At 36.8% G+C, this 26,670-nt stretch overlaps 1 protein-coding gene across 1 annotated transcript in view; it reads left to right on the top strand.

The window, feature by feature from the left end:
* Nucleotides 1–1,151: 1,151 nt before the first annotated feature.
* ZSWIM5 (zinc finger SWIM-type containing 5) overlaps nucleotides 1,152–26,670 on the top strand; it is a 167,886-nt gene continuing 142,367 nt past the window's right edge. Inside the window, exon 1 of the mRNA XM_036893030.2 lies at nucleotides 1,152–1,871. Within this exon, the coding sequence (XP_036748925.2) occupies nucleotides 1,277–1,871 (595 nt within the window). The 5' untranslated portion in view covers nucleotides 1,152–1,276. The remainder of the gene's footprint in view (nucleotides 1,872–26,670) is intronic.

Here is a 26,670-nt window from a genome sequence, read left to right as displayed (position 1 = left end):
TCTTCAATCATTTACTATTATTTTTTACACTCCAGAACTCGTTCATTTTGAAAGTAGAATGCAATTCAAGGAGCTCAATATAGTTCTAGGAGTATATTGAAAGTTGTAGAGATTTTTGTCGGCAAACCTGAAATAATAACGAGTTTTCTTAACTGAGCAACAGACCTTGCTTACAACTCTGTGTTGTTCCTGGTTAGTAGTAAAGTTGCCATTCTCGAGCACCCAGCAGGTGCCAGGCAGAGGATAAATTACAGTGAAGAAAATAAACATGATCCTAGATCTCCAGGAGTTGCAGTCAGTCGGGCAGTCGGACATTACACAAACATAAAATATGAATACAACTTGTTATAAGTAATATGAAGATGTAAACGACTGAGCCAAGTGAGGAAAATATGAAAGACCTAAGTTAGACTTAGGTCAGGGAATCAGAAGTCTACCAAAACCCACAAAAATGTTTTGTTTCCTAGGTTGCAAGGCGCTAAACCTTCCAAAACCTTAGGAGGGTGCACAGTCGCCGTGGCGGTGAGATCTTGGCGCCCCAGTGTCCCGTCAGGGGGCTGGTGCGACTTCGCCTTGCCCTGGAGGGGACCGCCGACTTCATTCTACATTGCTGTGGCGTGCGGAGACGTTTCATCACTTGAACTTTGAGATTTTTCCCGGTGTTTTCCTAGCATCTTTCTAGCATCCTCCGCTCGGCTGTGAGTCTCCTGTCTCATCACACAGAAGTCTGATTTTGAGTTTTCCCTCTTTGTGCCCTGCAAGCCTAAGAACTTCGCGGAGGCAGCTCTTTGGATGGCTCGCGGCCCGGCCGTTCCACACGGTCACCCCTCTCCTGCCACCGCTGCCGCTGCCGCTTCAGTCAGTCAGTTCTGGGCGTCGGCGGCCAGGCGGCAGGTGGGTTAGAGGCGCGCGGGGTAACGAGAGTGCGCACCGCTGCTCTCCCCGGGTGGCCCGCAGCTCCGCTAGAGCGCTCGGCGCGCGTTCTGGGCTGTCTGCGCCTGGCGCGCGCGCGCTCCCGCCCCTTCTCGCGCTCGCGGCTGCCCGGACAGCGCACGCCGCCTACGCTCGTCCTCAGCCGCCCCCGTCGGCCCTCGCGGCGCGCGCACCGGCCTGGCCCAAGCGCCCCACTCGGGCAGGCCGGCTCGCGGGTTTGCTTGCCCCGCCCCCTGGCGCCGCAGCTGGGCGCTTGCGCGGGGCGCGTGGCCGTGGCCGGGGTCTCCGTTGCAGCCGCTGCCGCCGCTGCCGCCGCCGCTGCCGCCTCAGTCAGTCCCCAGCAATGGCGGAAGGAGGTGAGCGAGAGGAGCTGCTCTCGCCGCTGCCGATCTCTCCGGCTAAGCGCCTGTGCTCGTGGCCCAGCCCGCAGGCTCACCACCCTCGCGGGTCGCCTGGGGCGGCCAGCGGCGGGATGGGGGGCGTCGGCGGCAGCTGCCTGTCCCCCGGGGCCCGCCCCCACCTGCAGCCCGAGCCCTTGCTGGACTGCGCCGCCAAGGTAGTGGCGGAAAAGTGGGCGTACGAGCGTGTGGAGGAGCGCTTCGAGCGGATCCCGGAGCCCGTGCAGCGCCGCATCGTCTACTGGTCCTTCCCGCGGAATGAGCGGGAGATCTGCATGTACTCCAGCTTCCAGTACCGGGGCGGCCCCGGAGCCGGGGCGGCTAGCGGCACCGTGGTGGCTTCCGCGGCCGAGGAGGGGCCGCCACCCCCCCCCGGGGCCGCCGCTCCGGCCGGCTCCTCCCCCGGGGCCGCTGTGGCGGGGGCGTCCCCCGCGCTGGGCTCGGGGGTCGGAGCGGCAGTTAGTGGCTGTGAGGGGCTGCCGTTCCGCCGGGGCATCCGTCTGCTGGACAGCGGCTCCGTGGAGAACGTGCTGCAAGTCGGTAGGTGCCCGCCTGGCTCCTCTCAGGTCCCCGGCCTCCTCCTTCTCAGGTACCTTCTCTCCGCCCGAGCTCTGGGCCGAGACCCTGCGTTCGGCCCAACTCCTGTTCCGCCGCCGAAGGGCAAACTAGTCACATAAGAAACTTTTACCAACGTTTCATTCAGGGTCCACTGCTGCTCCTTCCCCAACTGGCCCTTTACCCCATTTCTTTTTGTTTGAAGAGCGAATAGGTTTCTTTTTTTTACTCTTCATTCTATACCCGACTACAAAGGCAAAAAGGATGGGAGGAATGCCTTTTGAGATGTAGTAATTTAGGAAATGCGTTTTTCTGATTAAGTTTAGAGAGGAGAGAATTGTTAGTGAATCTGGAGCAAGTGGTCTTACAGGGAATGTTTGAGGGATAGGCTGTCAAAGACAATCTATAGTCTTAGATTGAAGCTGGGTATAATTAACTTTAAAATTGTAAAAACATCAGAATGCTGTGCGTTTCAGACAATTTAAATTACCTGCTTTAATATTTTTTCCCCTGTACCAGTGATAGTTGGCAATCTAGGCTGCGGGCTTAACAATAACCGAAGATGGAAATGTGACAGCTTCTCCACATCCCCAGCCAAGGGAAAAAAAAAAAAAGCCACACAATCTGGAGTGGGGGTGGGGTCTGTCTTCCTTGTCAGACTGGGGTAAATCAAAAGCTGGTCACGTTGGGTTTTTCAAATGCTTCTCATAACAAGTCGTATTTGCTTTTGTTTTATCTTTTTGTTTGTTGAAAAATGAAAAATGATTTCTTTTTCTTTTACTCCTTTGGAGCTCCTAGTCAGTTTGTTAATCTTATTAAATATATCAATACAGTAGTCTGGTTTGTGGAAGGTTGGGGAGAAAGGGGAAAAAATGACATTGTTTAACATTGACTTGCTGTGTGGAAAATTAACACTGATTTCTTTTTCTGTTTGGATTATTGTAGCATTCTGAAAGTGCACATGTTCTTTATGCATTTTATTGTACAGTGTATGATCGTATTTATTGACAAAATATTGATTTTTGAAAGGAGTTTAAGAGAGGTTGTTTTTAGAATTAAACAAGCACAGGAATACACATAAACACCTCCCCTGCTCCCCCAAACATCTAGTTCTCTTCTCCCCAGGTAAACCAACATATTTGAAATATTTTTCTTTCGAAGAGTAGTACGTTGTGGAATTTCATATAAAGTAATATATTTCTGGTTATTGAGAATCATCGAATCCTGCGTTTTCTATTTAAAACAAGAGTATACCACACTTTGCTTTGCAAATGTGAGATGTAAATTTATCTAAATTTATTTTGTGTCAGAATACAGTGACTGAATTCAGAAAGTTTTGTTTATTAGAAAAAGGCAAGTCCTTTGTGTATTTGTATTTATGAAAGAATGAATCAAATAATTAGATAAGATGTACAGCTTTAATACTGAAAACAAAAATGAATATAGGTATTTATTAGTCTGTAAACTTTTTTTGTATGAGTTAAGTTTTAGGATTCGTGTTTAAAATATTTTAAATTGAAAAGTGTCAATTTAAGGGGTCATTTTATAGTAAGAAAGGGATTTGAAAGAATTTTCGAACTTGGGGGAGTGAATGAGGGAGAGGAAGAATTTATATATATATATATATAATATATATATATATTGTATAATATATATAAATACAATATTATATTGATTTCAAGTTAACATAGTGATTAGACAGTTACCCGCAATGTTAAATGCTCACCCCAACTAATGTAGTTATTATCTGTCAACATAGAAAGATGTTACAGAACTATTCTCTTCGCTATACTTTCATTCCTGTGACTATGAGTGAGATTTTGTGCCTCTTTATCCCCTTCACCTATTTCATACACCCACCTAACCTCTCCCCTATGGTAACCACCAGTCATTTCTCAGCATCTATGAGTCTATTGCTGTTTTGTTTTGGAAGAGTTTTAAAGAAGTATATATTTTGAAAGTGACTGTAATGTCAAGTTCCAAGTGAAGTCAGATTTTGTGGGTGATCCGGGTCATGTTTAAGTCAGATATTTTTCTTTCATGTACTAACTGGCATGCTTACTGGAGCCAAGAGCTCCTTTATGTTGGTTTCAGGGACAGGAGAAAAGACATAGAAGCCTATTTTCTGATTATCACTTTGGTTTTCATAGATGAAGGTAGGAGAATGAATGAATGACTTTTTGGTAATGTACTTGAGAACCATGGGCTGTGTAATCTTTATTTTTCTGATCTTAATTTATGCTAGTTAGTGTGGAAAAGAAGAATATTCTGTTCTGTATCATTTTGAGTCTGTATCTTGGCATGAGCCACCTTGTAATAAATGTAGGACTCATGCCTTATCTTTTAAACTTAAAATGGGAGTATGAAACTTAATCTAGATGATAGGTTTTATAGAAGTATTGCCGAGATGAGTGAGAAAGTGATTTGTACATAGCAAGATAATAATCATATTCTTCAATTTATAACTTCATTTCAAACTCAATTTAATTACTAAGGGGGTGCTAATTAAAAATTCTGCATATTTCCTTACTATTGCCAAGCCATAGTTATAACCTCAGAATTGGGAAGTTTCTGAATGCTGATGCTTTAGGAAGGAAGGGAAGTTAGGGTATTTCTATAACAATATCCTTTTAAAGTAAAGATTTGTAAGGGGATTTAAATGAAGGAAGCATAAAGACCTTAAAAAATAAATAAAATTTAAAAAATGAAAAAAACAGCATAACATAAACAAATTTTGAAAGAAAATAAATTAGACAACGAAACACTTGTACAAAGATTAGGTGTATTTAAATTCAGTACATTCTGGTTACTTTCCTTGTAGAATCTGGTAGTGGGAAATCATGGACTGGTTGAAAGCAAGTACTCTGTAGAAAACATCAGATTTTGAATCAGAAAACTTTCCCAGCTTGATGTAAACAAATGGGAGAACTATGGGTTGTTATACTCAAAGGATACTTTTCTTTTACATAACAGTACTGAATCAGAAGTATTGTTCCTTTAAAAGGAGAAAATTGTAAATTAGTCCTTTCATGGACATCTGTAAGTTTGAAGCTGTGTGAATAGACTTAACAGTCTGAATTCTGAGTATTATGAAGGTAATAGGGTTCAGATGTTTTAAACATCTGCATTTTTAACCTGCTTAAGAGGCCCATGGACATGGTGGTAGTATAAACGTTGGCAAAATACTTACTCGGGAGTCTGCAGGTGGTGTAAGAATGGGACAATTGTAATTTACTAATAATTTTAAGATGTTGACCCTGTATTGCTATCCATCTTATTTTAAATTAATTTTCTGTGTTTGGTAAAACTTAAAGGACGCTTGTGCCTCCTCAGGGAAATTTAATTGACTGAGGGAAGAAAAGCATTAACAGTTTTTCTCTCTTAAATGCAGAAATACTATATTTACTTAGATACTTAGATTTTTAAAAGTTGGGTAAAAGCATGCAAGGATTTTGTATATCTTCTGTGCTTGTATATCTTTTTTACTGAAGTATTGTTGATATGCAGTCTTATATTGGTTTCAAGTATACAATACAGTGGTTCAACAGTTACCCATATTATTAAATCCTCACCCCCAAAATAGTATGGTTACTGTCTGTCAACATTGGAAGATGTTACAGAATCGTTGGCTACATTCTCCATGCTATACAACTATCCCTGTGAACAGCTTATATTATGATTGAGAATTTTTGTGCCCCTTTATCCCCCTCAGCCTCCCCACTCACCCATCCTAACCCCTCCCCCATGTAACCACCAGTCACTTCTCAGTGTCTATGAGTCTACTGCTGTTTTGTTTATTTGTTTTGCTTTGTTTTTATATTCCACAAATAAGTGAAATCATATGGTATTTGTCTTTCCCCACCTGGCTTATTTTACTTAGCATAATACCCTCTGGATCCACCCAGGTTACTACAAATGGCAGGATTTCTTTTTTTTTAATGGCTGAACAATATTTCATTGTGTATATGTGCTACATCTTCTTTACCCATTCATCTACTGATGGACACTTAGGTTTCTTCCATATCTTTATATAAATTCATATATATTACATAAATTATTATATGCATTTTATAGTATATATGCTATATATGTTACAAATTATGTAAGTATTTTTCCAGAAGTTTTCATAGATTCTGAGAGTTGACTTAACCAAGACCCAACATTTTTAGTTTACGCATTTTCTAATTTCCATGTAATTTGTCCTTGGATAGCCTTAAAGACTAGACCCACAATGCTAAGTGCTACCTTAAATGGAAGAAGTTGTAATTACAACGTCAATAATAGTAAAAAGGTCCATTTTAGAAAGTTATCCATAGCTTAAACATCAACCAGTAAGTTTATAATTATGAGCACTTGTACATTATAAACATCTCTGAAGTTTTTTCCTTAGTACTTCTGTAAAATGCAGTAATAACAAATATTGGAATCATTGATTTTTGTATATGTTTTGATTTACATTATTTGGGGAAATAAATAATATTGCACCTAAAAAGCTTTATAGCATTGTCTGTAAATTAAAATAGATATAAGATCCTAATAAAACTTCATGTGGGAAAAAATAATTTATATTCAAGATATTCCAGCACAGAAGGCAGCTACATACCTTTAAGGGATAAGTGGTAACATTTTTTAGAGTAGAAACCTACTAAACCTTAAAAAACACATTACTTTTTTTTTTTTTTAAGCAGTGAGTGCTCCTCCTCCTCACCTTCCCAACACATCACACACATACATATCTTAATATACAATAAATGTTTATTGAATAGTGTTACAAGAATGGACTTCCCAGTGTTATAAAACAAAAAAAGAAAGAAAAAGAAGCCTGAAATTTTTTAGTATAGAGGAAATGGAGAAAACTTCATACTTGTGCATGTAATAAACTGATAGCATTAAGTAGTAAGAGTTTTACAACATATGTGTATCTTCTTTGCTGACCATTTGTTTTGTGTGAAGAATGGTGATTTATCAATTTCTTGAAATTAAAGCTTTAGATGGTTCTTACTAAAGGTGACTTTCTCAAGCATAGAGTTTTAGATTTTGAAGATAATGAATAAACTAAAGATAGTAGATTTTATTTTAAAAGTTATCTTTATTGTAGGAATTAAAAAATATGTTTCTGAAGTCTGATTATAGAGTCTCAATTTTGTAGTGAAAGGGCTGAAAATTTATGCCTATATGAAACAACTTCCTATCTCTTGCTTCAACAGTGGCTGTTAATATATATATATATATATGTTAAAATATATAGAACCATACCAAAAAAGTCAAGTTTACCTTAGAAAATACTTTAATATGAACTGCACTTAAATTTAAAATATAATAAAAATATGAATAATATGGGGTTATAAAAATTAAAGAAGATAAATCTGGAAGCATTTTGGAAAAAAAAGAAAATACTTTATTGTCCAATTATACTTTAGAAAATAATTTTAAAAGGTCAAGACATTAATATGTTGGCAAATTAATGTTGATAACAATGAAAATGTATTAGTTTCTTATGTCTGCTGTAATGAAGTACCACAAGCTGGGTGGTTTAAAACAACAGACATTTATTGTCTCAGTTCTGGAAGCTTGAAGTGTGAATCAAGGTATGGGTAGGGCCATGCTGCCTCTGAAACCTATTGGGGAATTCTTACCTCTTCCTAGCTTCTGATGGTTTTCTGGCATTCCTAGGCATGCAGCTGCATAATTCCAATGTCTGCTTTGTTGTCACATGACATTCATTCTTCCTGTTTGTCTGTCTTCACATGGCTGTTTTATGAGGACAGCAGTCATATTGGATTAGGAGCCCACCCTACTCTTAGCATAACCTCATTTTAACTAATCACATGTGCAATGACCCTATTTCTAAATAAGGTCACATTCTGAGGTACTGGGGGTTAGGACTTAAACATACCACTTTTGAGAGGATAGGGTTCAACTCATAACAGCTTCTCATACTTGTTTCTTATTGTATAACAGAGTTTCATGGAAACTTCTAACTTTTTTACATTGGATATGGCTTCAATTAGAAATTGCCACATTCATTTTATTAGGTGACCATTATTTCAATTTAAATGATTCAGTTTGCATGATTATTTCACATTTTTAATACACGTGGCATTTTTTTTGGCAAATAAGTGGTTATTTAAAGGTTAAACCTGTCATTATTCTTTATAAAAAATGAAGACTGTGCAGTACAGCACTCAGGGTGTACATGCATGGATGAACAGATTACTGTGGGATTTTTTTTTTCATGCATACCATTTATAACTCATCTTTAGAAATAGGTAATCCTTAAAGTATATGAACCATGTCTTAACCTGTTTCCAAACCCCAAGTTTAATATGGCTTAGAATTAGTGTTTGATATTAGAAAGACTATAATGCCTTCTAGATTACCTATATGTGAAATTTCTATCCTGTGGCTTATTTATAGACTTATTTCTTTTCTGATACAGGCAGCATGCTTCTTGGCCACTTTTAGCCTGTCATTGAGCTGGTATGCTGAGGAAATAGCACTTATTTTAATATTAGCTTTGGCATTATATTATCTTATGCTAAATTACTCTGATACTTTTCATAGTCTTATATAGCCAACTGATAAAGTTTTGGTTTTCAGTATGGAGAAAAATTGTTCTCCCCCTCAGAATGTATAATGTGCTATGCCCTAAGTTGTTGTGCAGTAAGTGTTTATTGAATGAATGAGTAAATCATTATATAATTTAAAAAATATTTATGTAGTATAGACATATCTCTTCATTAATTTAGCTGTAACTGGAGCCTAGGAGATATGCTGGCATCCTGTAATTTCTGGATGTTTCTGATTTTTAAACATTACATAGATTTAAAAAATACCCTTGAAGCTTATTATTAGCTAGTTCTTGATTCATTCATTGACCTTTAGTCACTTGTTTTGTGTAAGGGCTTGTAAATAATTGTTTACCTATTTTTGGTGGCAATCATTCCAAAATACTTGGTATTTTCTAGTCTTAGAATACAAACCCAGGTTGGATACTAATGCCTAAGCTTTCTAAAGACTACATTATGTTGCATCTTCATGTAGGTAGGTGGTATAAACTGAGTGGGTATTTGACTGTAAGAGATTCTCTGAAACCTGTTTTTGAAAAGTTTTATGTGTACATGTTTTTTTGCTTGTTTATCATTATGGTAGAGTGATGAATGTGTCATGTGGGGTGATAGGGAAACAACATTGTTACCTTCTTTAAAAAAGAACAAAAGATGAAGTACTTTTTCCCTAGTGGTTTTCTTGCCTTAAGAACAGTTGTTTATATACTTATTATCATTTAGTCCTTAGGGAAATGCAAATTAAAACCCAAGGAATGCTACTACATACACTAAAATGGCTAAAAGTAGAAGATTGACAATACCAAGTGTCTGCAAAGAACAACTAAAACTCTTACATTGCTGATGGGAATTCAAAATGATATAGCCACTTTGGAAACCACTTTCTTATAAAGTTAATCATAAGCCTAATCATAAGATTCAGTAATTCTATTCCTTGGTATTTATTTTAGAGAAATGAAAAATATTTGTTCACATAAAGACTTGTACTTGAATATTTAGAGCATTTTTATTCAGAATAGCCCTAAACTGGAGACAACCCAAATGCCTATCAGATGGGTGAATAAAAAAGAAATTTTTGTATATCTATGCAATGGAATACTATTCAGCAGTAGAAAAAAACTACCAATAGCCTAGCAACATAGCAACATATACCAAAAGCATTATGCTAAATAAGCCAGACCATAAAGAGTACATACAATACAGTTCCAGGTATATGAAATTTAGAAAGCCTAAAGCTGTAATGACAGAAAGTAGATCAGTGGCTGCTAGGGGAAAGGAAAGTGGGGCATGATGAAACTTTCGGGTGATGAAAATGTTGTATATTATGATAGTGGTTAATGGCTGTATTCGTTTGTCAAAACTTGAATTGCACACAAAATTGATAAATTTTATTGAATATAAATTATACTTAAAAATTTTGATTTTAAGGGAAAGATACTAGGTTCCAGTCTTATTAAAAATTACCCCCAATGTTGACTGGAAGCCTTACTGATAACATAAATGGTTGATTAGCAGATATTTTGTATATGTGTTATAAACTGTATTCTTAGAATACATTAAGCTGGAGATTTAAAAAATGTTTTCAAATTGTCACAAATCTCCAAAAAATTTTCCAATATATTTATTGAAAAAAAAACCTGTGTTTAAGTGGACTCACACAGTTCAAATCCATGTTGTTCAAGGGCCAGATGTATAAAAATATTAAAATTGTATCTAATATTGCAATAAAGATTGAAAACACATTTATTGCCTACAAGTTAGATTAACCCTTCAGGAAATTCCTTCTGTATTGACATTTGTGTGCCCTGCAATACTCTACTCCATAGTTGATTCAAAGGGGTAGCATCGGTAGGCAGGGAGATGACAAAAATATTACCAGATATTAATCCTTTTTTCTCAGAATAAATTTTATAGATTTCTGTCTTGGAATACTTTGTTACCTTCATATGATCCTTTATTTCTTTTTTAAAAAGTTTGTTACTTCTTTTAGGTACAAATATGTGATAAAGCTAATCAGCAAAGAAGATTTTTATCCATCAATTCATTATCTTGTCTGTAAGCAACAAGAAAATGTATTATGTCTTTGAAAACTTTGGAGATAATTACATTTTTTCCCCTATTCATTCATGGTTTTACTGAATGGAAACCTGTGGCATTAATATACTCAGGAAAAGCCAGCCTGCTTTTATTTTGCTTAAATCTGTCAATACCTGATAAACTGACATAACTGGCAAGCATTACCAACACACACTGACATTAGCGATATAAAATCCCTCCTCACATTATGGTTTTCTGATGTGAAAAAATAATCTTGTTAATTTTTGTCTCATTCAATATTATTGTTTACTCTTTACTGTCATATATATATTTGCATATATCTACCATATCTATTATCACATATTATATATATGATACATATATTATATAATTTAATATGATAATATTATCTATTAACAAATATATTCAGGGACTGTGTAGCAGGTAGCCCCGAAATTCTGGCTGCTCAGTGTGTCTCAGTTTCCTCAACTGTCAGTGCCTCAACAGAATGATGGTACTAATGGTTGGTTTGTGAATAAGTTAATTAATGTAAAGTATTTAGAACAAGGCTTAGCACTTGTTAGATATTATGTAAATATGTGTTCTTACCGAAATTATTGGGAGTATTCTGTATTTCCTTTGTTACCTTTTACCTTTTCTTCTTGTCTTCTCCCTACCTCTGAAGCCTTTTTAATTTGACTTGGGCTTTCACTCACTGTATTAAAATTTATCTCTTAAAGGTCACCAGTGACTTCATGATTGCCAAACACAGTATCTTTTTTGAAGTTCTCATCCTTCGTGACCTCTGTAGAGACGTTTCTTTAGTCTCCTGTACCTTCCTCTTGAAAAGCTTCTTCCTGTATTTTTGCTTTACTTTATCTTTCTAGTTTTCTTTCTACCTTCCTTATTTTCTTATCTTATAAAAATAAGACGTACCTTCTTGCCCCAAACTTTCCAATTTAGCAATCTTATTTATTTCTATAGCTTTGATTACTGTTTTATGAACATAAGATAACATCATGTAATGTAGTGATTTAAATTTTGTTTAAAGCAACTCTACTCATTTTCAGATTAAATCTTAGATGATATTCAACTTTTTTGGATAATATAATAGCTTTATTGATATAATTCACTCATTTAAAGTATACATTTAAATGGTTCTTTAGTATATTTGCGGAGTTGTGCCACCATATCCACAATCAATTTTAGAATATTTTTATCACGCCAAAAAGAAACTGTTCCCCATTAAAAATCTTTCATTTCCTCCTGATCTTCTCCCTGGATAACCACTAATCTACTTTCTCTCTATATAGATTTGCCTATTCTGGGTATTTCTTTTAATTGGATTCATACAACTTACAGTCTTTTGTGACTGGTTTTGTCACTTAGCATTGTTTTTAAGTTTCATCCATGTTGTAGCATGTATCAGTACTTAATTCCTTTTTTATTGTCAAATAAAATTTTGTTGTGTGGATATGCCACATTTTATTTCTCCATCCAAGGGTTGATGGGCACTTGGGTTGTTTCAACTTTTTGCCATTGTATTGCTGCTATTAACATCGTGTACAAATTTTTGTGTGCACAGAAGACTTTACATTTCTCTCAGGCCTATTCCTAGGTGTAGAATGATGAGTCATATGTACCTCTATATTTAAACTTTTGAGGAACTGCAAAATTGTTTTCTAAAGTGGATATATTTTACATTCCCACAGATGCTATTCCACTTTCTGCAGCAGAAAAATTTCAGCTGTACTGGGGCCTGGGGTGGGCCCAGACCTCTATAAGCTTGGCCAACTTCTTTCTTTTGAATGCCTAAAGCCATTCCAAATAACTTTAATCATGGGATTTGCAGTCAGGACATAAGTCTTAATTTTCTCATCTGTAAAAGTATCAGGTATGCCATGTTCGCGGATAGGAAGAATTAATATTGTCAAAATAGCCATCCTGCCTAAAGCAATCTACAGATTCAATGCAGTCCCTATCAAAATACCAACAGCATTCTTCAATGAACTAGAGCAAATAGTCCTAAAATTCATATGGAACCACAAAAGACCCTGAATAACCAAAGCAATCCTGAGAAGGAAGAATAAAGCAGGGGAGATTACACTCCCCAACTTCAAGCTCTACTACAAAGCCACGGTAATCAAGACAATTTGGTACTGGCACAAGAACAGACCCATAGACCAGAGGAAGAGACTAGAGAGCTCAGATATAAACCCAAGCATATATGGTCAATTAATAAATGATAAAGGAGCCATGGACATACAATGGGGAAATGACAGCCTTTTCAACAGCTGGTGTTGGCAAAACTGAACAGCTACATGCAAGAGAATGAAACTGGATTATTGTTTAACCCCATACACAAAAGTAAACTCGAAATGTATCAAAGACCTGAATGTAAATTGTGAAACCATAAAACTCTTAGAAAAAAACATAGGCAAAAATCTCTTAGACATAAACATGAGTGACCTCTTCTTGAACATATCTCCCCAGGCAAGGGAAACAAAAGCAAAAATGAACAAATGGGACTACATCAGGTTGAAAACCTTCTGTACATCAAAGGACACCATCAGCAGAACAAAAAGACATCCTACAGTATGGGAGAATTTATTTGTAAATGACATATACGACAAGGGTTTAACATCCAAAATATATAAAGAACTCACACGCCTCAACACCCAAAAAGCAAATACTCTATTAGAAAATGGGCAGAGGATATGAACAGACACCTCTCCAAAGAAGAAATTCAGATGGCCAACAGGCACATGAAAAGATGTTCCACATTGCTAATTATCAGGGAAATGCAAATTAAAACCACAATGAGATGATCACCTCACACCAGTTAGGATGGCCAACATAGAAAAGACTAGGAACAACAAATGCTGGCAAGGGGAACCCTCCTACACTGCTGGTGGGAATGTAACCTCATTCAACCATTGTGGAAGGCAATATGGAGGTTCCTCAAAAAACTAAAAATAGAAATACCATTTGACCCAGGAATTCCAGTCCTAGGAATTTACCCAAAGAAAACAAACTTCTTAGATTCAAAAAGATATATGCACCCCTATGTTTATCGCAGCACTGTTTGCAATAGCCAATGGAAGCAACCTAAGTGTCCATCAGTAGATGAATGGATAAAGAAGATATGGTTACATATACACAATGGAATACTATTTAGCCATAAGAAAGAAACAAATCCTACCATTTGCAAAACATGGATGGAGCCAGAGGGTATTATGCTCAGTGAAATAAGCCAGGTGGAGAAAGACAAATACCAAATGATTTGCCTCATTTGTGGAGTATAACAATGAAGCAAAATTGAAGGAACAAAATAGCAGCAGACTCACAGACTCCAAGAAGGGAGTAGTGGTTACTAAAGGGGAGAGGTGGGGAAAGGCGGGTGGGGAGGGAGGGAAAAGGGAATTGTGGGGTATCATGATTGGTGCACATGGTGTGTGTGGGGTCACAGGGAAGACAGTGTAGCTCAGAGAAGACAAATAGGGACTTTGGCATCTTACTACACTGATGGACAGTGACTGCAGTGGGGTATCGGAGGGGGACTCGATGATAAGGGTGAATGTAATAAACACATTGTTTTTCTTGTGAAACCTTCATAAGAGTGTATGTCAATGATACCTTAATATAAAAAAAATAAAAGTATCAGGATTTTTGTGAGATTCTAAATAAACTAATGTATGTGAAAGTACCTTATAAATGTCACCTCAGGTAATATGATTGTTAAGTCTGCATCATCATTTCTTGCTTGGAATTCAAGATTAGCATATATATTTGCCTGCTAGATATTTCTAAGTGGATACTCTATTAGCTGCTCAAAATCAAAATGTCTGATAAGGGATTAATGTGCAAAATACATAAAGAATTCCTACAACTCAACAAGAAAAAACAAATGCCCTGATTTAAAAATGGGCAAAGTACTTAAATAAATACTTCTTCAGAGAAGGTATGCAGATAGCCAATAAGCAAGTGAAAAGATGTTCAACATCACTAATAATTAGGAAACTGTAAATCAGAACCATAGTGGGGTACCATTCATACCCATTATTATCAAAATAGCTAATATCAAAAAAAGAAAAAAGAAAATAACAAAGTTTTAGTGAGGATATGGAGAAATTGGAACCCCCTGCATTGCTAGTGGAAATATAAAATGGTGCAGCTGCTATGGAAAATGGTATGGCAGTTACTCAAAAATATTAAACATAAAGCTACCTATATGCCAGAATTCCATTTCTGAATATATAACCAAAAGAATTGAAAGCAAGAACTCGAGCAGATGTTTGTACATTTATGTTTACAGTAGTGTTAGTCTCAATACCCAAAAGGCTAAGCAGCCCAAGTGTCCATTGATACCTGTGTATATACATACAATGGAATACTTAGCCTTAAAAAGAAAGGAAATTCTGATATATGCTACAACATGGATGAATCTTGAAGATATTATGCTAAGTAAAATAAGCCAGACACAAAAGGGCAAAAATTATCTGATTCCACTTATATAAGCTACCTAGAATAGGCAAATACATAGAGGTGGGAAGTAAAACAGAGGTTACCAGGGGCTGGGGGGAGAGAATAGAATTATTATTTAATGGGTACACAGAGTTTTATTATGGGATGATGAAAAAGTTCTGGAGATGGGTAGTGTTGATCTTTACCCAACATTGTGAATATAGTTAATTCTGCTGAATTGTATTTTTAAAAATGGTTAAATGGTAACTCATATATGTTTTACCACAGTAAAAAAAAGTTTAAAAAAGGACATGTGTTAAATGATTCCATTTATATAAAATGAGAAAGAAGGATTAGTGGTTTCTGGGGACTAGGGGTAGGATAAATAATTGCTGTTGGGTATGAGGTTTCCTTTTAAGATGATGGAAATGTTTTAAAATTAGATAGTAGTAATGGTTGCACAAATTTTTGAATATATGAAATACCACTGAATTGTACACCTTAAAAAAGCAAATTTTATGGTAGATGAATTATATCACAATAAAGCTGTTATTAAAAAAACAAATATTCCAAATAGAAAAAGAAAGCCTTCAAAGACATTCTGTTTTTTAGGGGATTAGGTCTAAATTCCTAATCCTAATTTTTGGAGACTTGGGTTCAAATCCCAGTTCTGCCACTTTCTAGCTGTATAACCTTGAATCCCAAGTCACTTAACTTGTCTGTGCTTTGGTTTCTTCAACTGTAAGATGTAGTTACAATACCTTCTCAGAACATTTGTATCTTAGTTAAATGAGATCATATATTCAAAGTCAGCTTGGAATTTCTTACGCATTGTAGGGATACTGTGACTATTAGTCCTCTTTGTTTTCTCCTTCGCTGGCTCTTAACAGTCTATAACCTATTCTTTAAAATGCCATTTCCTTATTTACTTAGTTGAAATTAAACTCTCCTTCCACTTCAGTTCAAGGCATTATTCAGCAATTGTTTATTGAGTACATATTATGTACTATGCTCAGGTCTAGCCACTGGAGCTGTGGCAGTGAGTAAAACAAAATTCCTGCTTTCTTGTAACATACGTTTTAGTGAGGCAACAGACAGCACTTTCCATTTTCAGCTTGTGTTCTAATTGTTTTTTACAGATATTCATCTTCCTTTCTAGTCTGCAAGTGCTTTCAGGACAAGGATTATATCCTTCAATGTATTCAGCATAAAGCACAGTATCTAGTAGGTTTTATAATGGACTTTTAAGAGGTCTTTGTGTAGATAAATTGAGAACATTGTTTTGTTCATTTTTCTGATTTTTGTAGTATTGTTACCAAGCACTGGCTGTTTTATATGTTACTCAGGTCACTGACGAGCTTTGGTAAAATACAGATTCTGGGACTCCACCTTGGAAGTTCTAGTTAACTGAGATCGGAATGGGACTCAGGAATCTTTTATTTTGAACAAACTCTCAACGTTTGAGAACCACTGCTCCATAGAATTTAGCACAGTGGTTTACATAGAATGTGCTTAGTAGGTGTTGGTTGAATTGATTTATTGATTAATTTATGCAATAGCATGTTCCAAACCAAATTTGGAACTTATGGGTCAACGTGAATTAAATGGGTAGACTGGATTCAGGAAAGAGTTATGTGAAAAAAATCATTAAGCTGAGCAACACTGTAATTTGTTGATATAAGGAAAGTCACTAGTATCTATCCTTTGCTATTTTTAAATGCTAGTTTTTAACATAGTTTATCTGGAATAATTCTCTATATTTTAATAGGTACATAAGTTTTTGAAAAAGCATTGAAAAAACCTGAAAGATTTTACATCAAACTGAAAAATAATCTCTGTGAAGAGAAAGGGGAATGGGTAGTGACCAAGAGGAAATTGAGTTTAATCTGTAGTGTTTGAATTATTTTATGGTGAGAACCTATTTACATAATTATTGTAATTAAATAAGTTAAAGGCAATATGACTTATTCAGTAGCAATTTTTGGTTAGCATCTTTTGCCTTTCAAGTTAACATGGTTTAGAGAGATGTCATCTTACCTTTATAAACCTGATTTGAGTTAGAGGTTCTTAACATGGCATCTGTAAATAGTTTTCAGGGATTGTGGATAAAGTGAAGGTTCCTGTGGCCAGGATTCTCATCTGGCCCTGGTCGGCTAGCTCACTGCACACATGTGGGCAGTATGTTGTTATTGACTTTGTATAAAGAGCTCCGCCCAGTGCTCTGGGTGATGCGGTAGCACGGCTGCAGGCTGCAGGAGAGCAGAGCAGAGGCTGGAGTGGTGGCAGCGCCGAGGACTGAGACTGAGACAGCTGCGAGGGTAGAGAGGCTCAGAGGCAGAGACCAGCTTGCTGCATGCAGAGTTGCTCTGAGTGGACAGAATTCTGAGTGGATGGGATTCTTGTGATTGACCTACCACCATGGGAATAAAGTTGGGTATAAACCCTTTCACCCAAAGGATGTTCCATTGTCATTTCTTTGGTCTCATTGAATCCATAGTAAACTTGCCCTCAGCTGAAACCCACTGGCAAGACAGGGATCCATGAACTCCTGAAATTATTTTCAGATTTTACAAATGTGTATGAACATTTTTCACAGAAAACAGTCCATTACTTTCATTGGATACTCAAAGGGATCCATGACTCAAATTAAGTTCAGGAACCATTAATTTATGTAGACGAATCTGCTTTATTTGATTAAAATTCTGTAATCCCTTTATTGCCTTTGAGCCTTGATTGAATGTGATTCATAAACCCTTTTATTCTACCCATTTTCAAGTTATGAATAGAATAGTTAATTTTCTTAAAGGTTAATTCAGCCCTACTATTTGTTACTTCCACTAATTAAATATTTCAATTTTGGCATCTCTGATACATTCATCCTATTCTGCTACTTATCTAAATGCTGCTATATGTTTAAGTTGCTTCTTTTTGTTTCAACAGAATGATGACTTGACATTATAGTGCCATAGAGAGCTGAGGTTTAATGATTTGCACTAGCTGAAATAAATAATGTCCTATGAGGTTACTGAACAGAGTAGGTCATAGCTATTCTTTATTGAATCTTCCTATGGAATCGGGTTTTTTAGGTTATGTTCCCTGAGAAATAGACTCTGACATGGAGACTTGCTTGCGGAAGGTTTACTGAGAAACATACGTGTAGTGAAGTACGGGAAGCAAGATTAGGAGCACAGAGAGATTGAACAGATGTAGTTGCAACAGAGACTTTAGTCAATCCTTCAGGAACTTTGAAGCTAGTTAGTACACACTTGAGTTCTCTGGAATTAGGTGTGGACTGACTTTAGGGAAGGAGCATAACTTTGGGTGGGGCAGTTTCTTTTTGTGGTAGAGATGGAGAGGAGCTACATCACTGCAGAAAGTGCTTTCCCAGCTGCAGAAAGTGTTTCAGCATATGGCTTCCAGCTGTGAGATGGTTCAGGGTTTGCCTCACCTACAGACAGCTGCTTCACCTGAGGTCACAATCTTCTAAGGATAGCTTGCAAATGACTGAGCAAGGAGGGGTTATAAAGGTCTAGCTATTTTGCCCTAACTTGAAACTCTGTGATGGACAGTACTTGCTCCAGAGAGCTGTACCTGGTTATCAGGCCTGCATTGGAGTTTGATTTCTTCCTCTTCTCAGTCTTGTTTCTGCTGCCTTTCTTTCACAGGTGTTGATTTCTATTAAGTATCTTGCATCCCAAACTCCATCTCAGTGTCTGCTTTCAGAGAATTCAACCCATGACACTTGTTGGAGGGCAGTTTGTGGAGGACTTAACTGTGAGCTGCTAGTTGCCAACTCTTTTGCCAGTAAGAGGAATGAATGCCTTGGTTTTGAAGGAAATATCTGGTTGCTACACTCTTTTTGCCTCTTGGATTCATTTCATATAGTAAATTCATCTAATTTTAATTTTGTTGCTTATTTTTCTGATAGCATGTCTAAGAAACCATTGCTTAACCTAAGGTCCTGAAAATTTACTTCTGTGTTTTCTTCTAAGAGTTTTATAGTTTTAGCTCTTATATTTATGTCTATGTTCCATTCATGTTGATTTTTGTGTATGGTATCAGAAAACTCTCCAAGTTCATTCTTTGCATGTGGCTATCCAGTTGTCTCATCATTATTTGTTGACTATTCTTTCCCCATTGAATGGTCTTGACACTCTGGTTGAAAATTAGTTGACCACAGATGGGTTTATTTCTGGGCTCTCAGTTCTATTCCATTTTGATCTGTATATGTCTTTCCTTATGTCAGTACCATACCATCTTGATTACTGTTGCTCTGTAGTAAGTTTTGAAATTGGAAAGTGTGAGTTTCCAGCTTTGTTCTTCTTTTTCTTTTTCCAGCTTTAATGAGATAAATGACATATAACATTGTATAAGTTTAAGGTATACAGTGTGATGATTTGATACACATGTATATTGTGAAGTGTTTATCACAGTAAGCTTAGTTAACACATCCTTCACCTTGCATAATTAGCATTTGTTGTTGTTATGGTGAGAACATTAAAGCTCTGCTCACATAGCAATTCTTTGGCTCATGGCTCTTTCCTCCATTTTCATAGCATATCACTCCAGCCTTTGCCTCCATTGTCACACTTCCCTCCTGACTTCAAGATCTTGCCTTTCTCTTAAAAGGGTCCAGTGATTACATTGGGCCCATTCTCATAATCCAGATACTGTCTACATCTCAAGAACCTTAATATAAACACATTGCAAAGTCTCTTTTGCAAAGTTCGTGGGGTTAGAATGGAGACATATTTGAGAGGGGACATTATTCTGTCAACTGTACCATTTTAACAGTATTTAGTCTTTTGATTCATGAACATGGGATGTTTTCCTATTTATTTGGGTCCTTTTTAATTTCAATATTTTGTAGTTTTCTGAGTATAAATCCTATGCTTCCTTGGTTGAATTTACTCTGAAGTATTTTATTCTTTTTCATGCTAATATAAATGGAATTGTTTTCTTAATTAAATTTCCAGATTGTTCATTGCAAGTGTACTTAAATATTACTGGTTTCTGTATATCAACCTTATTGATTCCCTCTAGTTGAACTCATTTATTATTGAACTCATATAGTGGTTCTGTCAGTAGAGATAATTTTTCTTCTTCCTTCCAAATCTGGAACCCATGGTCCTTATTTTTGCAAGCCATAAAACTTACTGTGGTTTGTTCCACAGACTGCATTGGACTAAGGGAGATTTCCTGCTTTTATTGAACTTGGAAGTGTTTTTTAATGCACTATTATGTTATTAGGAAATGTAATCCTAGGGAAGCAAGAGGGAGAGAAAAGGGAGTGAGAGAGGGAAGGAAGGAGAGGTAATAACAAAGGTGTGTTACAAAGCTGGTTACTATTTGGTATCAAATGGCAACTGATTGCTCAGTCTCCCTGAATTGCCTATAGAAAGGGCAAGGAGAATATCCTCTGGCTCCCATTTCTCAATTAACAAGATTCATAACTGCGAAATGTTTTGCCTGTATGGATTAACTGCCTGCACCCCTTCCATCACCGGCTGTCTTGTTAGCACAGTCCCAACCAGTGTCCACCCAGGAGACTTTTGGACCATGCTCCTTTGCCCCCTGTCACTCTGCAAATAAGGCCCTGGCTGGTGCCCACCCAGAAGACCCCTAGTCCATGCCCTGGGAGTCCCAACACCAGAACGCCCTGCCCATGCCTACCTCTTCTCCAGCCAGCCAGCCAGCCAGCCGACCAAAACCACCCAGAATATGCAGTCTGTCTGGGGATGTTTCTACACAAGGCCATGCCTGGAAGACTGAGAGAGGTAGCTCTTTAGCCTAATATAGAAACAAACACAGAAAGTCAAATGAAATGAGAAGGCTGAGGAATATGCTTGAAACAAAAGAACATGGCAAAGCTTCAGAAAAAGGACTGACTATATGAAACAAAGTTAAGCAATCTACTGGATAAAGAGTTTAAAGTAATGGTTATAATTATGCTCACCAGACTTGAGAGAAGAGTGGGTGAACTGAAGGAGAACTTCAACAAAGAGATAGAAAATATAAAAAAGAACCAGTCAGAAATGAAGATTACAGTAAATGAGATGAAAAATACACTAGAGGAAATCAACAGCAGATTAGAGAATACCAAAGAATGGACCAGTGATTTAGAAGACAGAGTAATGGAAAGCACTCAAGTTGAACAGCAGAAAGAAAAAAATAAATAAAAAGAAATGAAGATAGGTTAAAGGACCTCTGGGACATCATCAAACATCCTAACATTCACATTATAGGAGTCCCAGAAGGAGAAGAGAAATAGAAAGGGATGGGAAGCTTATTTGAAGAAATAATAGCTGGAAACTTACCTAACCTGGGGAAGGAAACAGACATCCAGGTCTCAGATGCAGCGAGAGTCCCAAATAAGATGAACCCAAGGTGGTCCACAGCAAGAGGCATAATACTTCAAATGGTAAGATTAGAAACAAAGAGAATCTGAAAAGCAAGAGTTAACACAAAAAAAACCCCATAAAGCTATCAGCTGATTTTTCAGAAATTTTTGCAGGCCATAAAGGAGTTGCATGATATATTCAAAGTTGCTGAAAGGAAAAAACCTACAACAGTACTCGGTGTGGCAAGGTTATTATTCAGAATTGAAGGAAAGATAAAAGAGCTTCCTGGATAAAACACAAGTTGAAAGGGTTCACCACCACTAAATCAGCCTAACAAGAAATGTTAGAAGGAATTCTTTGAGAGGAAAAGAAAAGGCCATAATTAGTAGCAAGAAGATCATAAAAGGAAAATTTTCAGTGGTAAAAGCAAACATATAGCAAAGGTAGTAGATCAATCACTTTAAAGCTCGAAAGAAGGTTAAAGGACAAAAGTAGTAAAATCAATCACTTCTAAAAATTACTCTAAGGATCACTAAATAAAAAGGAATAAAGAAAAGATATGCATAAAACATGGAGGGAGAATAAAAAATGGTGTTGTTAGAAAGCATTCAAACTTTAGCAACCATCAATTTAACATAGACTACAATATACATAGACATTGTATATACACACACACAAACACACACACCATGGTAATCAGAAACCGAAAACCTATAATAGATACATAAACAATAAAGAGAAAGGAATCCAAGTATAACACAAAGAAAGTCAACATACAGAAGAGAAAAAGAGAAAGAGAAAACAGAAGTACCAGAAAATAATGACAAAACAACCAGAAAACATTTAACAAAGTAGCAATAAGTACATAGCTATTAGAATTACCTGAAATGTAAATGGTCTAAATGCTCCAATCAAAAGACACAGAGTGAGTGAATGGATACAAAAATTAAGACCCATCTATATGCTGTCTACAAGAGATTCACTTCAGAGCTAAAGACACACACAGACTAAACTGAAGAGATGGGAAAAGATATTCCATGCAATTAGAAATGGAAAAACAAAAAAGCTGGAGTAGCTGTACTTATATCAGACAAAATATACTTTAAAACAGACTATGGCAAAAGATAAAGAAGGATGATATATGATGATTAAGGGCTCAATCTAACAAGAAGATACAATAGTTGTAAATACCTATGTATTCAACAAAGGAGCATGTAAATACATAAAGCATATTACCATGCATAAAGGGAGAAATTGACAGTAATGCAATAATAGTAGGGGACTTTAACAGCCAATTCAATGGATAGAACATCCAGACAGAAAAATCAATAAAGAAATAATGGCTTTGAATGACACATTAGGCCAAATGGACTTAATGGATATATACAAAACATTACATCCCAAGTCAGGAGGATACACATCCTTTTCAAATTCACATGGAACATTCTATAGGATAGATCATATGTTGGGTCACAAAACAAGTCTCAATAAATTTAGGAAGACGGAAATTATACCAAGCATCTTTTCTGACCACAATAGTATGAAACTAGACATAAATTACAAGAAAAAAACTGGGAAAAACACAAACACAGAGGCTAAGCTACACACTGCTAAACAACCAATGAGTCAAGAAGAAATAAAAGGAAATAAAAAATACTATGAGAATAATGAAAATAGAAATAGTGGTTCAAAATCTTTGGAATGCATCTAAAACAATTCTTTTTCTTAATTTGTTTATTATGGTATCATTAATATACAGTCACATGAGCAACATTGTGGTTACTAGACTCCACCCATTATCAAGTCCCCACCACATACCCCATTACAGTCACTGTCCATCAACATAATAAGATGCTATAGAGTCACTGCTTGTCTTCTCTGTGCTATACTGCCTTCCCCATCCCACCCCGACTCCCTGACATTATGTGTGCTAATCGTAATGCCCCTTAATCCCCTCATCCCTCCCTTCCCCCACACTTTCCCCAGTCCCTTTCCCTTTGGTAACTGTTAGTCCATTCTTGGGTTCTGTGAGTCTGCTGCTGTTTTGAAGTTCCTTCAGTTTTTGCTTTGTTCTTATACTCCACAGATGGGTAAAATCATTTGGTACTTGTCTTTCTCTGCCTGGTTTATTTCACTGAGCATAATACCCTCTAGCTCTATCCATGTTGTTGCAAATGGTAGGATTTGTTTTCTTCTTACGGCTGAATAATATTCCATTGTGTATATGTACCACATCTTCTTTATCCATTCATCTACTGATGGACACTTAGGTTGCTTCCATATCTTGGCTATTGTAAATAGTGCTGCGATAAACATAGGGGTGCATCTGTCTTTTTCAAATTGGGCTCCTGCATTCTTAGGGTAAATTCCTAGGAGTGGAATTTCTGCATCAAATGGTATTTCTATTTTTAGTTTTTTGAGGAACCTCCATACTGCTTTCCACAATGGTTGAACTAATTTGCATTCCTACCAGCAGTGTAGGAGGGTTCCACTTTCTCCACATCCTCACCAGCATTTGTTGTTGTTTGTCTTTTGGATGTTGGCCATCCTAACTAGTATGAGGTGGTATCTCATAGTGGTTTTAATTTGCATTTATCTGATGATTAGCGATGTGGAGCCCTTTTCATGTGTCTGTTGGCCATCTGAATTTCTTCTTTGGAGAAGTGTCTGTTCAGACCCTCTGCCCATTTTTTAATTGGATTATTTGCTTTTTGTTTGTTGAGGTACGTGAACTCTTTATATATTTTGGATGTCAGTCCCTTATCGGTTATGTCATTTGTGAATATATTCTATGCAGTAGGGTGCCTTTTTGTTCTACTGATGGTGTCCTTTGTTGTACAGAAACATTTTTGCTTGTTGTAGTCCCACTTGTTCATTTTTCTTTTGTTTCCCATGTCCTGGCAGATATGCTCATGAAAAATGTTACTCATATTTATATTCAGGAGAGTTTTGCCTTTGTTTTCTTCTAAGACTTTAATGGTTTCATGACTTGCCTTCAGGTCTTTGATCCATTTCGAGTTTACTTTTGTGTATGGAGTTAGACATTAATTCAGTTTCATTCTCTTACATGTAGCTCTCCAGTTTTTCCAACACCAGCTGTTGAAGAGATGGTCATTTCCCCATTGTATATCCATGGCTACTTTATCATATATTAATTGACCATATATGCTTGGGTTAATATCTGGACTTTCTATTCTGTTCCACTGATCTATGGGTCTGTTCTTGTGCTAGTACCAAATTGTCTTGATTACTGTGGCTTTGAAGTTTTACAACTAATTTACATTCCCACCGGCAGTGTAGGAGGCTTCCCCTTTCTCGACATCCTCGCCAACGTTTGTTGTTGTTTGTCTTTTGAATGTTGGCCATCCTAACTGGTGTGAGGTGATATCTCATAGTGGTTTTGATTTGCATTTCTCTGGTCTTTTGTGGTTCCATATGAATTTTTGAACTATTTTCTCGAGTTCATTGAAGAATGCTGTAAGTATTTTGATAGGGATTGCCTTGAATTTGTAGATTGCTTTAGGCAGGATGCCCATTTTGACAATATTAATTCTTTCTATCCATGAGCATGGGCTGTGTTTCCATTTATTGGTGTCTTCTTTAATTTCTCTCATGAGTGTCTTGTAGTTTTCAGAGTATAAGTCATTCACTTCCTTGGTTAGGTTTATTCCTAGGTATTTTCTTCTTTTTGATGCAATTGTGAATGGAATTGTTTTCCTGATTTCTCTTTCTGCTAGTTCAACGTTAGTGTATAGGAATGCAACAAATTTCTGTGTATTAATTTTGTATTCCACAACTTTGCTGAATTCAGATATTAGATCTAGTAGTTTTGGAGTGGATTTTTTAGAGTTTTTTAATGTACAATATCATGTCATCTGCAAACAGGGATAGTTTGACTTCTTCCTTGCCAATCTGGATGACTTTTATTTCTTTGTGTTGTCTGATTGTCGTGCCTAGGAACTCCAGAACTATGTTGAATAAAAGTGGTGAGAGTGGGCATCCTTGTCTTGTTCCCAATCTTAAAGGAAAAGCTTTCAGCTTCTTGCTGTTAAGTATAATGTTGGTTGTGGGTTTTTCATAGATGGCCTTTATTATGTTGAGGTACTTGCCCTCTATACCCATTTTGTTGAGAGTTTTAATCAGGAATGGATGTTGAATTTTGTTGAATGCTTTTTCAGCATCTATGGAGATGATCATGTGGTTTTTGTCCTTTTTGTTGATATGGTGAATGATGTTGATGGATTTTTTAATGTTGTACCATCCTTGCATCCCTGGGATGAATCCCACTTGATCATGATGAATGATCTTTTTGATGTGTTTCTGAATTTGGTTTGCTAATATTTTGTTGAGTATTTTTGCATACTATGTTCATCAGGGATATTGGTCTGTAATTTTCTTTTTTAGTGGTGTCTTTGCCTGGTTTTGGTATAGAGTGATGGCCTTGTAGAATGAGTTTGGGAGTATTCCCTCCTCTTCTACTTTTTGGAAAACTTTAAGGATGGGTATTATGTCTTCACTAAATGTTTGATAAAAATCAGCAGTGAAGCCATCTAGTCCAGGGATTTTGTTCTTAGGTAGTTTTTTTTTTATTACCAATTCAATTTCTTTGCTGGTAATTGGTCTATTCAGATTTTCTGTTTCCTCCTGGGTCAGCCTTGGAAGGTTGTATTTTTCTAGAAAGTTGTCCATTTCTTCTAGGTTATCCAGTTTGTTACCATATAATTTTTCATAGTACTCTCTCATAATTCTTTGTATTTCTGTGGTGTCCGTAGTGATTTTTCCTTTCTCATTTCTGATTCTGTTTATGTGTGTAGAGTCATTTTTTCTTGATAAGTCTGGCTAGGGGTTTATCTATTTGTTTATTTTCTCAATGAACCCACTCCTGCTTTCATTGATTCATTCTATTGTTTTATTCTTCTCAATTTTATTTATTTCTGCTTTAATCTTTATTATGTCCCTCCTCCTACTGACTTTGGGCCTCATTTGTTCTTCCTTTTCTAGTTTCATTAATTGTGAGTTAGACTGTTCATTTGGGATTGTTCTTCTTTCCTGAGGTACACCTGTATTGCAATATATTTCCCTCTTAGCACGGCCTTTGCTGTGTCCCACAGATTTTGTGTTGTTGAATTATTGTTGTCATTTGTCTCCATATATTGCTTGATCTGTTTTTATTTCATTGATCCACTGTTTAGGAGCATGTTGTGAAGCCTCAATGTGTTTGTGGGTGTTTCATTTTCTTTGCTTAATTTATTTCTAGTTTCATACCTTTGTGATCTGAGAAGCCAGTTGGTACAATTTCAATCTTTTTTAATTTACTGAGGCTTTTTTGTGGCCTAGTGTATGATGTATTCTTGAAAATGTTCCATGTGCGCTTGA

This window comes from Manis pentadactyla, chromosome 4, assembly GCF_030020395.1.
Source record: "Manis pentadactyla isolate mManPen7 chromosome 4, mManPen7.hap1, whole genome shotgun sequence".
NCBI lineage: Eukaryota > Metazoa > Chordata > Mammalia > Pholidota > Manidae > Manis > Manis pentadactyla.
Note: the sequence above shows the minus strand (reverse complement) of the source record. Positions and strands in the feature narration are given on the sequence as shown.